We start from the raw sequence: 14,240 nt of genomic DNA, 5'->3' as shown, positions 1-14,240 counted from the left end.
TAAGGTTTTGTGTGAAACAAAACCTTATTAGAATCGAGTCGATGCCTGTCTGTCGGTCACAGTCGATTTATTCGGAAACGGCTGGACCGATTGTCACGACAATTGGTAAGACTATGCAATCTGGTGTTCCCTTTACATGCAGCAAGTGGCGCCATTTTGTGTTAAGTTTTTTTCATGAAATATGGCCATGTGGGGTATCAAACGAAAGGACTCAATTAGTACTTTTCGAAACTGGTTCCATATTTGATATTGATATGTTCCATATATTGATAAGTGTAGGAGGTCTCGTTCTCAGAACCTATCCAACCGAAAAAGCTGAAAAAAAATCACAGTAGTGCATCGCTACTAAATAACAGATTTAAGTGTACAATCTAAGATGGTGTGATGGCCATCCGTACTTATAGAAATCTAATTATGAAAGAACGAATGGAGAACGAGCAGTGCACAAAGCATGGTTCTAGTTGTACTGTAATGGTACCGGAGCAATACGCGGATATTCGTAATACTGTATATAAAATGATTCGCAAGTATCTTGGATGCGAACATTGGCTAATCACAGGAACATGTTTGGTATACCTGTAAGACCCGTAAGCAATACGCGATAGTTCTGTTTACGGTATAAATCGAAACCAACAGCTTTTAACTGATTGTCATATGTTACACAATAAGTTTGATGTTCTCTTATTTGACAAAGTGGATCTTTCTGCGTATATTATTGTTGTTGCTTTCCATATAATATCAACATTGACCGGAAATCCGTGAAGAAGAAAGTGAATTATGAGCAATTCGTTCAGAAATGAAAAAAAAATGGTTTTTCGAGAGGCTTCCCTAGCTGTTCTAGGACTCTTGTACAGTTAAATTCAAACAATGCAGGAGTACATTATTCAGTGAAGGTAATCGATGCTACTGCGGGTTCTCGGCTGATACTCTCAATAATTTAACAGCAACCATAAGCAAAAGAGCCCTTCCGTTTTCCTATTAGAGAGATTCCCCGCTGAATTTATTTGACAGTCACTGGGTTCTGACCACACTTTTTAAATTGGTGGGGAGCACAATTAAGATTCAGTTAATTTCGCGCCACCCAGCATTTCGTAGTAATACTGTACATCAATAGTGCCTCGACCACGAAGAAAATCGAGATGAAACACCTTTCCGGTAAAAGAAACGGTAGCCATTACAGTCTGACAGTCACGTCCTGGCCGCCTCCCGATTAATGCCGTTTATCTTCTGATAGGAGACGCGGCACCCATTTAGTGGAGACTTTTCAAATTTCCAAGTCATGTGTCACGATTTTTCGCATAAGTATGACGACTTCCTCAATGATTTCAAATAGGGAAATTCGTCAATTTTTGCTGCGGTAACACCCGTCTTTTGGCAGCGATCATGGCTCAGATGCTCGATTTCCTCACGCTCTCCAGAGAATTCCTTATGACATGCAAATAATCCAGTCCTTAAAAAGGTTTTTTCTCCGCACTGTGTCCATAATCGTTCCAAAATTTCGGTCAGATTCACTCCCTCCCTGGCCAAAAACTTAACAATAATTCTTTGCTTCACAGATACGTCCAATCTTTTCTCGCTCATGGTTTCTTTCGATACTAAGGGATTTTAGAGAATTACGATCGGTCACCCTTTTTCAATAAAGATATAAAGCCCCCTCAGAATCTGAAAAAAAATCAATCCCATGTTATTGAAATGTTGGTATGAGTTTGCCGATATTATTTTTGGCCCCTTGGATGTATAAATGAAAGAACGCGCATCCAAAATTCCTCATATAAGGAAAATGCAAAAACCTTTTTTGTTTGTTTGTTCGTTTAAACAAAAATTGTCTAGTTCCGACCAAGCTTTGGTTCGTACTGTAGACGGATATACGTTGGATATAATTAGCACCCTTGTCGTGTTTTGCGAATTATAAAAGAGAACGAAACCGTAGCCGTTTTCGTCCCTCTTTTCATTTTACACAACTTTTTTTTATACCAGAAGCGTCCAGTTCTCAGTATACAAATCCGTGTTTGTTGTTTTGTTGTGTTTGTGAAAGATCCGGGGGATTATTCACTGGGAACTGTTACCACGTAACTAAGCCCTAACAGCCGAAGTATACTGTGCTCAGCTAGAGCCTTTCGAAGCAATATCGAAAAAAAGTCCAATTCCCCCTGGATAGAAGCCACGTCATATTTCACTATGACAACGCTCGGCCTCGCTTTGCTCCACTCACCCACGCACGCGTACTGCGTTACCTTGTCTCTTCAGATTGTTACTTGCTCTACTTGCTCTACTTTAACGAAGACACTACAAAAATTGGTCTTACGGATTTCTTCTCATCCAGGTCACCTGAATTTTACAAAAAGGAGATTTTGTTACTACCAGACCGTTGGATGTATGTAATAGACCACGAAGCAAACTATGTACTAAAACAAAACTGAATTTTTTTTTTAAAGTTAGGCCTAAGAAACCAGAAAAAACGTATGCACACATCCATTATACATATACCTGCATCACTTGGCCAGTTACATATTTGTGCAGCAGCCGCGATTACCTAAAAGCTCTTCACTCGCTTTTTACCTTCGGGGAGGTTTTTCTTTTGAAAAAACGACACTTCGGTCGCTTGAAATTAACCTCATATAATATTCTCTGAAGATATTCTTACCAACTGCCTGTCCTGGTATACACCATCGCTCCATCTTTGCTACCAGAGTCACTGCTCGTTCAAATTTTCCGAGCGCTCATAAAGGTTATCCATCCATCCTCTTGTATGTAGAGGACCAAAAATTCTTCGAAGCACTTTTCCCTCGAACGCGATTAAAACCTCACAATTTTTCTTGCTAAGAATCCAAGTTTCCGAGAAATACATGACCATTGTCTGGTACAGAAGAAGTTTTGAAACTAAGATAAGACGTGCAGAAATAGGCTAGCGCGAATTTCGTCATCATAATTGTTATCGATTGTGATTTTCGACCTTAGTTATTAGAAACGTTTAATGGTTTGAAAATGTATTCTCCCATCTATATTGCTTTTAATTGATCAATGGTATTTGAGTTATTGTTGTTTTTGGTTTAGACATTATCAACATGTACTTCGTCTTGCCTTTATTATTGTGCAGCCGAAAATCTCTCGCTGCTTGCTGCTTTTATCTGATCTCGTCCGTTGGTCAAACTTAGCCAAGTCAATCTTACTAATTTTGCAAGGATACCGAATTCCTTCGCAACGTTATAAAATTTTACTGTGGCTACGTTAGTGACGGCTATATTCAGGCAATTTTTTCAGAGAGAAAATCGTATTTGTTCCTGATTTGCCTGGAGTTAAGCCCCTTTCATGTGGGTATAGCTGTCACAGTTCCACTGATTGATACTTACTGTTTTATGCATGGGACACATAATGCCTCGTTGCCAATCATCAGATATTAATACGTTGTCTCAAACCTTGACCATAAGCTACTGAACTGCTTGGCGTAGCCGGTCACCTCCATATTTAACCAGTTCGGTTATAATTCAATTGGTTTCAGGCGACTTACGATACTTAAATCGATGAATTGCATGAACCGTTTCTTTAATGCCTGGCGGCGGTAGCATTTACCCATTGTTTTCAGTTGGTTAGACCTTCAACCCGTAATTATATTTTAATTGTTGAACAGTTATTCAAAATACTTAACCCATCGTTCCAATATGTTCATACGGTAGAAATTGCATTTCCCTCTTTATTTTGGCAAAATGAGCAACGCTGCGTATATAGCTTCACCCTGCTGACTTGTTGGTATTACTTCTGCATCTGGTGTGGTTGCTCCCTATACTTTTTAAATTCACACATATAGAAATGTTTGGAACCGTATCAATTATGCCGTTCTTCAGAGGGTTGTAAAAGTCAGTTGTCGAACCCCATTTCCAGGGCATTTTATAGATGCGGTTATTGCGGCTTCTATTTCTCCCTTATATGTGTTACGGAGACTTTATTACTCTCACCTGATGATCAGAGGAGAATTAAAGTAGTGGTTTGGATTAGGAGGTAATTTGTTAGCCAAAGTTTTAAAATGAACAATATTCTGAAAAAATGTTCCACCATTTGGATTTTTGTTAGCTGTCAGAAGATAATAACACTGAAGAAGGGGACAGTTGGTCCCCGAAATACGTATTATATTTGTTTAAATTAGATACTTTTAGCCAATAAAACGGAAAAATATCTTCCAAGGCAAACTTTCATTTTAATTAAAGTACTGTTATTAAAACCCCAAACACTACGCCAAGGAGACAGTGATCCGAGTCAATATTGACATCCTATATGTTCTGACATTCATCGAGGATAAAACGTTGCGGCACTCGATTAGAAGTTTGGCTGAAAGTGGATGCGTCTAGAGAGACTCGCGTTCATTTATGGATTTTTTCCTGGGCAAACCAGAATGGGGATTTGAAAGCCTCGAGATTGCACCCAGATCAGGCATTCCATAGAGCCAAATGGCGAAGCCGATCACGACGAGCCGACCCCGCTTGTGAACGGGACAAAGGCTGAAGAAAAAGAAGAAACCAGATAGTTCCTATGACCATTTCATGTGGCACAGCTAGTTGGATAATCCCCAGTCTATGGTTTTGAGTGTTGGCCGACTATAACAATGAACGGCGTCTTGCGGTAATGGAGACGAAGATGTTGCGTGGAACTAGTGGCGTGACACGTTTTGATCACATCCGAAATGTGGATATCCCCGATCGATATGGGGTTGCACCGATTGTGGAAAAACTGCGAGAGTGTCGTCTTCGATGGTATGGTACGTAATTCGCACTAACGAGAATTCACTTGCCAAGATTGGTCTGAACATCGAAGTCGATGGTAAGCGACCAAAAGGCCGGCCAAAACAACGGTGGCTTGACACGCTTGGCACGGATTTGAAACCTCGCGATTGCATCCCAATCAGGCATTTGATAAAATAGAATGGCGAAATCCCGCTTGTGAACGGGATAAAGGCTGAAGAAAAAGAATATTGATGTCATATCTAAAGCAGAAGTCAAAGGTTCGTTCCACTATCCCGTACGCTAAGGTATACAACATATGTATGCATTCCCAAATATAGCCACCTTGTTACGATTAGTTAGTATGGTCATGTGATCTATAATAGAAGTGAAACGTGAAATAGCACAGCCATTTTAAAGGTCCTTTATCTTTAGGTAATGAGGTTTTTTCTTTGTTTTTTGAATACAAAGTGATTTATTTAACGAATACCATATTTCGGGAACCAGTTTTCTCTTCTTCAATGGTAATTTAAAAAATAGGGTGTATTTTTGGAAAATTAATGTGTACATGGTGAAATTTTGGGAAGAAAATATTCGACCCTCCGCAAACTGTCCGCAATCTTCGGAGCCTCCAAAAGAAGTTTTCTCATTGCTGCTGTGTGACATTCACAGTGCGTGAAATCCGAAAAATAAAAAAGTTCCTTAAACTAGAAGGCATTGTCTACACAATGACACACAATTGTGAAAAAAAAAATTAAAAATCTGATGGTTTTTGGCCTGACAAAATACCATTTACAAATGCATCAAATGCTAAAAAAACTATGTCGATAGGGAAATATGTTTTTGAGTTAGAAATGCATCAAATTTGAAAAATGTTATGAGAAAAACGCGATTAAAGAAAAAAGTAATGATTTCATAGTTGTAAATCGATAAATATATGTAATATAAAAACCATACGTCGCATTACTACCTACTCATATATATGTGTATGTGGTCCCTAATACTATGATTATTTACGACACCCGTCTAACCCGAACTATTACTGTCTTTTATATTATTTTTAAAGGTATTAGGTTGTTGCACATGAAATAGCCGATTTGGTAATCAAGTGAAGTTAGTTGCGATTTTGCTGTATCAAACCACCACCAGTTGGCGCTGTTGGTGTCGGATAATAAAGTATAAATACTCCTTCATTTAATCAAGGAGTTACTTCAGTTTTGACCATCGTTGGGATAACAGTGAATAAAAAGGAAAAAAGGATGGAGAAGAGCCAATAACGTATACTTTTTCTGTATTAGTTCAAACTCAGCCATAAAGCAGCGGAGGCGACCAGGAACATTAACAGCGCATTTAGAACTGATGCGGTAAGCGAACGAACCACATGGCGGTGGTTCGAAAAATTCCGGTCAGGCGACGTAAACCTTCAAATTGCGCCACGTGGACATCCAGGACCATCGATTTACAACGACGAGCTGCGTTTACTAGCCGAATCCGACACACGTCAATCTGTGGGAGACATTGCAGAGAAACTGGGCGCATACTATTCGATAGCTTCCCGGCACTTGCAACTTGGAAAGGTGAAAAAGCTCGACAAATGGGTTCCGCATGCTCTTACGGAAAAAAAACCTGTCGCTTCGAATGGAAATTTGCAATTCTTTACACTCCCGCATGAAAAGTGAATATTATATGACAATCGGATGGATATTATATGACAATCTACAATGGATATTATATAACAATTGTCGCGGATCAGCACAATGGCTAGATGCTAATGAGCCACCGAAGCATATGTCGAAACCGAGCCTCCATCCGAAGAAGGTAATGGTGACTGTTTGGTGGTCTACAGCTGTCGTTATCCACTATTCTTTTTTGGCGCCTGGAGAAAAGATAAATGGACAGAAATACTGTGCATAACTCGCGGAAATGCACCAAAAATTGAGTACTGGGAGTTATGGGTAGGCCAAGACGCCAGATAGCTTTTAGGAATATCGAATTGGTAGACCTCGGCGCAGAATCGCGATGCCTGGAGTTCCTTGCTCTGGCAGGCGTTTAGACCGGTTGCTAGGCCGTTGATTATGGTGAGCTGCCGGAAAATTGTATTGTTAATTCTTTGGTTGAGTGTCGTTTTTCCGGCTTATTTTATAATGAAAAAAAAGACAGATTTTTGACCATTTCATGCCCTTCAGATTGCAGTATTTGAGATTTTTTATAAATTTCAACTGGACACTCTTGGGGAAAGTGCCCAGATAAAGCAATCTCAACAAATCTAGCTGGATTTCGACCTCTTTATCCGCCTGAACATTTTCATTGATTCCTTTTAATATAATGACTCCCGATGTTCAGTCACAGCTTCATTATAAGAACATTCTATTCGACGAATTGAGAAAAATAAATGGAATACAGAAAGTAACGAACTCCAGTTGGTAACGCTAGAAATTATGTCGAAGGAAACCAGGTAATGCCCAACGTAAGGTGCCTGATCGACTCAAACCAAATGTTATCATATTTTCAAGGAAGCCGATCAAGTTCAGGTTTATAGTAAGTAGCTTTTATGAGCTCTTTGTTGTGCATTAATCATTTTCAAGCTAAACTGATAAAAACCTTTAAATTCCGTCAATTCAGAATATTGTCCATACAAAGTTTCTGAAAATGACGATACACTAGAAACCGCAGATTATTGGCTTTTCCCCATGAATCATAGTTCAAATACGTGGAGCAAACTTTCAGTGAGAGTGAATCCATCCTGCCCCGTTTAAGAGCAAGGACATCCCAGCAACGTTGCAAAATGTGTGTCCTGCGCGGAGCCATGCTGCACCGACTCCTCACGCGGAGCCTGACTATTTCAGGCCATCGCGTGTCAGCCTATACAGTTCAAATCGACAATAATCTTACCTCAGTCCACTCCATCGTCCCAGGAGAGTTATGTTGCCGGTCGACTGCACTATTTATAGGATCTCTGCGAACGGTTCGCTGTTGTTATTGTTCTGCGCCACACTCCTCGTTGCCAGCACAATTCGGCGTTGTAAACAAACGACACTCAACGACCAGAACGCAGTCGCGATTGATTGTAAACGTAGAGCACTGACGTTGGCGTTGGACAGAAGGGCAGCGATGCGACGGCCTGGCAATCTTCGGAAAGGCGATTTTCCGCCGGAAAAACACACCAGGAATTAATTACTCGAAAAATTACGTAACAGAGATTTTCACAACAAAACAAGCTCAAAACAATGATTTTATTCCCCCGGTCTACTGTGGCCTCCAACACTTCGAATACGCTGCGCTGTCCGATGGTTCCCGTACCGGAAAATCACTTTTTGCGCGTTTCTAACACAACTCGGGTCTGTTTTGGTGTTTTTCCAAGCTCGAGAGTAGGTCTGACGTCCGCGATCAAATGTCAAATTGCGACGCACTCACACTAGCGCCCGGCCGCTAGCATTTCCTGTATGTACACGGCGAATGGGGCATCGGAGCACTGGGAACACCTGAGAAGTGTCAAATGCGCAGTGGTGTGCGGGTGGCTAACTGCAAGGGAAATTACAGATCAAGGAGAGCCTCAAATTCTTCGTTCGGCGGACTCGTCACGGGCCGCCGGAAAATTTGCTGCCGCTAGACCTCCAACGCAGTATCCTCGGCGGAGAAGCACACTAATCCCATGCTGCACCAACCTAATTGCACTTCGCCCGCACTCCTTGCCCTATGTAGCGTTTACAGTCGCCCTTTATTGCGAAAATATCACGCGGACACTTTGCACCTTGGATTTCAAGTCGTTCTGTAGACTCGACAATTCGTACGGCTCGTCCACGTTGAATTTCGGCCCGGAAAGTATCGAAAACCAGCGAATAGAGACGTTCGCTGTTTTGCAGGTCGTTTGCCTTGCACCCAGCACGACAAATTTGGCAAGAAATTGCACAAATCAAAATGAGAATTTGGACGTTTGTCCACTCAAGTGGGAGCCACTGTTTTTGTTTTTGATGTGACAGTTTGGCCAAAAACGAGTGGCAAGACACGACGTTGACGCGTACACCTGGCGGCGGGAAAGAGATAGCATGCGTGTTTACGGCATCGGCCATTTTTAATTCAGTGTCAGATGGATTCGAGTGCTTTCGAGTACTAGTTGTTGTGGAGGCCACGTTGTGCTAAAATGTCGCTAGTTGGTGTGGGGAATTAATTGAACTGGGAATTGGGAAAATATAATGCGAATAGGTTTCGACAGGCAGACGCACTTGGACAACGTTTGCAAAATTTGGAATGATGAGTTTATACTCAGAATTATTTTTTGATGAAACAGAAAGAAACTTTTAAAATTACAAATTCACGGTTTTGTTTTCGGATAAGTTCCTCTTTGGTACGGAAAATAGGCTACATTCTTCTTGGATAAAAAACAACGTAACGTAACCATGTTTTACTAAAAGGGGGCAATTATGTTTTAAAAAGCTGCCCTACATTACCATAAGGTTCACAGAATATCTAAGGGAGCCAGAAATAGCGAGAAGAAATAATAGTACCGCCACCAAATCCATAGTGGCCAAAAATATGTTAGAAGAAGGATTGTTCTAAAATTTTTATATTATTTTAATGGGAGCTTTTATACATACAACAAATTTACTTAATTTTCGGTTAATCAATGCATGTTTTTATGACCAAATAGACTCCTTCAAAAAATATGGTCCTACTCGGGGAAGCACATAGCCTTCTTTGCTGGTCCGCTTTCAAAAAATTAAATTTCTCTTTTCGAAATATGCGAAATGCTAGAAAAAACATTTTCAATGTTGCTCCATTTAAACTTAATTTAATTTAATTTTATGTTAAATTATGTTAAAAAATATTTCTTATTAGGCAATTAAATATTTTTGAAGTCCGTAGAATAAGGATTGAATTAGCTGCTACAGGCCAATTTCCACTGCTATAGTTATTGTGGCGCGTTCCCAAAGGGCGGAGCTATAACTTTAAAAATATTTTAAATTTTTTGATTTTGACGGTACACTTTCTATATGTGATATTTTCGAATCGTCACCCTGCACTACTTAAGTACGTATCAAAAAAGCTTTCAGCGAAGGACAGACAACACCGCGTTCTAACAAAACCAAGGGGAATTCTATAAAAATCTCACTAACTCAGGTCGTGAAAATAACCTCGATCTGGATCAGGCAGAAGACTTCTGGAGAAGTGTTTGGAGCGAACCCCGCCGTTGCAATTTAGAGGCAGTGTGGCTCCCACACCTTATGCGTTCATGCGTGGCCCTCACCGAAATTACCATGCCTGACATAACTGAAGCTGACGTAGAAGCAGCCTTTGAAAAGCATAGATACCAATCAGGCGTGACATTTTCCAAGACGACTCTCTAAGCCCACTATGGCTTTTTTTGGCTTTGAATCCACTGTCCTATCTTTTGCATGAAAGCAAATACTGGATTGTGATGTCCAGCAAAGAACGAAGTTGGATTTCGTCTTCATCATACAATTTGATGTCATCAATATACATTAAATGGATTAATATACATTTCGACAATATGCGGTATTTTATTTGGAACCCGTATTTGGTTTCATGCAGAAGATGGGATAACGGACTCAAAGCCAAACAAAGCCACAGCGGTCTTGGAAAATGCCACGCCTGATTGGTATCTCTCCTGATCTTTGCGAGAATACCGATAGCTTCGTGCTCCAATTCTTCATCAATGTTCTTAGGAAAAGAACGACATTTGGGTTAATTTGGTACAAGCGTACCACTTGTAGTAACCACGAATGTGATATGGAGTCAAAGGCTGACTTATAATCGATGTACGCTGTCGAGATATTTTGTTTTTGGTGTACAGCCTGCTTTACAGCAACCGTAACGATTCTAAGCTGTTCTTTCGAGCCGCAGGAGCCTTTTGCGCATCCTTTTTGCTCCTCAGCTATTAATTTATGAACATCAAGATGTTTTGAGATGTTCGCACACAGACCTGAAACGAAGACCTTGTAGATGGTAGGAAGACAAGTAGTTGGTCGACATTTTGAAGGCCAAGAGACACCCTGTTCTTGGGGATGAGAGAGAATTTAAGATTGGCAATCATCTGTCCAGATAGCTGAGTGGTTAGAGCGGAAGGCTGTCGTACGGAAGGTCGCGGTTCAAACCTCACTGGTGGCAGTGGAATTTGTATCGTGATTTGACGTCGGATACCAATCGACTCAGCTGTGAATGAGTACCTGATTCAAATCAGGGTAATAATCTTGGGCCAGCGCAGTGCTGACCACATTGCCTCCTACAGTCTACTGTAGTGTACCGTTACGGTCTTGAATGAAGTGCTCTAACACACTTGAAGGTCCTGATCCAACATGCACTGTTGCGCCAACGATTATTTGCCAATACCCTGTGAGTGGTCTTGAATCGTTTCAGCCAGATGTCAATGTTATCAACTCCCGGCTCCTTCTAATTACTTGCCTTGTCAAGATTTGTTTCTACGTCGACTTCAGTCACGTCAGGTATGATCATTTCGGGGAGGGGCTTTCATGAACGCATAAGGTGTGGGAGCCACGCTGCCTCTAAGTTGCAACGGCGGGGTTCACTTCAAACACTGCTCCAGAAGTTCTCTGTCTGGTCCAGATAGAGATTACTTTCACAAAGATTTTCATAGAATCCCTGTTGGTTTTGGGAAAACAAGATGTTGTTTGTCTGAAAGCTTTTTTGATACCTACGGATGCGATTGGAGCATACCGCAAGTTTTTGTTTCTGCACCTCGAGGATTTCTTCGATTGGGATATCGTTCGACAGATGGTAGTTTCCAATGTTGTTGGCAACGTATCTGTCCACTCTTAGTGATGGATATCCAAGGAGTGTTTGCATGACACGGCCAATCTTCTTTCTCTACTTTTCGACTCTTTTGTTGAGTCGAAACACCCGGAATGGTAAAGTCCTCCTGCGCATACCTCTGTTATTCGTTCCAAGATGTTGATTATTGAGACAAATAACTGTGGCAGCTGCTATAAACATCTGCCGCAGTAATCTCGCTAGCCAAATGATCAGTCAAAATTCAATGATGTTCATAGTTGACGAAGTAAACTTTAGTTTTGGGATCTTTGGCCTAGCGTCTGGGAGAATTTATATTAATATTAATATTTTCGATTCTGTTCCAAATTCGCGACACGGTAATAGGCGCGGACGATAAATTCATTCAGTTGGTTCGTCCAAACCACACAAGGTCTAGGTCTTCCATCGGTGTTGGTTGACAGTATAACTGCCAAAACATACAAGGCAAGGATCCGCTCTGATGTTGTTGAGCGACTCTCAACCGTGTTAGGTACTGTCTTCGTATATCGTTCGTCCCAATAAAATAATTTAAAATGTTGTTATCCCCAATTTTTTCCCACCAGTAATTTGGAGGGGAGCCGTTGAAATGCAGTGTAACGTCACTGCAATTTATCCCATAGGCGCGTCGATTACTTTATCCTGGATTACGGATTTGTAAAGGAGGTTTACTCTCCCAGAAAGGGAAAATAGGTTATGGAAGACGAACTCAAATGGAGACGTTCTGCTCGTCCGCGGTTACTCATTAAGAAGACCATCTTGCGATATTAGTAGCTGACTCGGTGGGTCATGCCATTATCCGCAATCCATAAGACGAGCGTACCTAGTACGCTAGGTATATATATATCATCATCATCAACGGCGCAACAACTGGTATCCGGTCTAGGCGTGCCTTAATAAGGAACTCCAGACACCCTGGTTTTGCGCCGAGGTCCACCAATTCGATATCCCTAAAAGCTGCCTAGCGTCCTGACCTACGTCATCGCTCCATTTCAGGCAGGGTCCGCCTCGTCTTCTTTTTCTTATATATATATACTATCTATACACCAGCTTCTTTAACAAGTTTTGCGGTTCGTTAAGATAAACACAATTTTATTGAAATACACTTTATTATTCAGTATAGCATCCGTGAACATCAATACACTTGTTCCAACGAGATTCCGATTTATGAATTCCATTCCTGAAGTCAGAATCGGGAAGGACTTAAAAATACGCTTCCACAGCTGTTATAACCTCATCATTGATGAAAAACGCTTTCCGCGCATGAATTTTTTAGGAAACAGATGGAAGTGGCTAGGGACCAAATGGGGTGAATTCGGTGGATGCTCCAATAATTCGAACTTGAATTCATGGATTGTAGCCATTGTCAAAACGCTCTTGTGATACGGTGCATTATTCTGATGAAAAGGATTTTTTCCTGCAAACCTAGTCTTTTTTCACGAATTTTTTCCTTCGGCTGGTTTAAATGGTTACAATAATATTCAGAATTTATTGTTTTACCAGTTTGAAAGTAATCCACAAACAAAATTCCCTTCGGATCCCAAAAAACTGATGCTAACACCTTCTCGGCTGATTTCTGGACACGAACTCGTTTCGGAGCCGAAGAACAGGCTCATTCCACTCTTTGGCCTCTTGCTTTGATTCAGGATCATAGTGATAGACCCAAGTCTCATCCATAGTGATGAATCGACCCATATAATCCACTTTATCCTTTCGAAAACGATCTAAACGTTGCTGAGAAAATCGCATTCGAATGTGTTTTTATTCCATTACTTGCCACCCATTGTGCACACAGCTTTCTGAAACCCAATACTTTAGTCAAAATATTGTTTACACTGCCTAATGAGATGCCCAGGGCTTCTACTAAATTTCTTTCAGTCACTCGACGATTTTCCAATACGATATCCTGAATTTTTACTACGATTTCTGGTGTTGTTGTTGTTTTTGGACGCCCTTGATGTGGATCGTTTTCAAGGCTTGTACGACCACGTTTAAATTCAGCAACCCAACTTTCTACTGTACTAAACGAAGGCGAAGAGTCCTCATAAACTTTCCACACCCGTTCATCAATTTCCTTCGCTTTTAAACCTCACAAAAAAAAAATTCAATCATTGCACTATACTTGATTTTTGCCGTTGTAAAAAAATACTGGGGCCAGTCGATACTAAATGGCTTGAAAACAAAGAATGAATTGACAGATTAGAATGAAACTTCACATACGTTCATATATCGAGTGTACTAACGTAACAAGAAAAAATTAGGCTAGTAGCAACGCCCTCTCTTATCGAACCGCAAAACTTATTGAACAACCGAGTATATCTTCACCAATCTGATTGGTAGATATGAAATTGTTCTCAAAAGTAGAGAAAACTTTTACGAACCGGATTCAAGCAGTCGGTGAGAACGAGAATATTTTATAATCATTGCGGTAATATAGTCTATAATGGCGTAAACGGGGCAATATGCTCGTTTCTATTTACCGGCACTTTATTAGGGAATTATTTCTGATCTCTTTAAGTATCTACGAAGCATTTTTTTCCACTTTTTTTTCAGGAAGTAACTGAGCCGCATGAACAAGAACTGCATCACCTAGGAAGGCACCAGCAGCTTTTGTTTTCCTTCTTCTACTACTACTACTTTGTTCACTTAATTATTCAAAAGGCTTTTATGGCCAACTTTGTGGCCTAGGTAATTCTATTGGAATCTCAAAGGCCTTTTGTTACCAAACTCGCTTCGCTTTCGTTT

The 14,240-nt window shown here is 40.7% G+C and overlaps 1 protein-coding gene across 1 annotated transcript in view; it reads right to left on the bottom strand.

Annotated features, from left to right (window-relative positions):
* LOC119653263 (serine/threonine-protein kinase svkA) overlaps nucleotides 1-8,709 on the bottom strand; it is a 167,921-nt gene extending 159,212 nt beyond the window's left edge. The window contains exon 1 of the mRNA XM_038057875.1: nucleotides 7,605-8,709. Within this exon, the coding sequence (XP_037913803.1) occupies nucleotides 7,605-7,619 (15 nt within the window). The 5' untranslated portion in view covers nucleotides 7,620-8,709. The remainder of the gene's footprint in view (nucleotides 1-7,604) is intronic.
* Between the last annotated feature and the right edge of the window lie 5,531 nt (nucleotides 8,710-14,240).

This window comes from Hermetia illucens, chromosome 3, assembly GCF_905115235.1.
Source record: "Hermetia illucens chromosome 3, iHerIll2.2.curated.20191125, whole genome shotgun sequence".
Lineage (NCBI taxonomy): Eukaryota > Metazoa > Arthropoda > Insecta > Diptera > Stratiomyidae > Hermetia > Hermetia illucens.
Note: the sequence above shows the minus strand (reverse complement) of the source record. Positions and strands in the feature narration are given on the sequence as shown.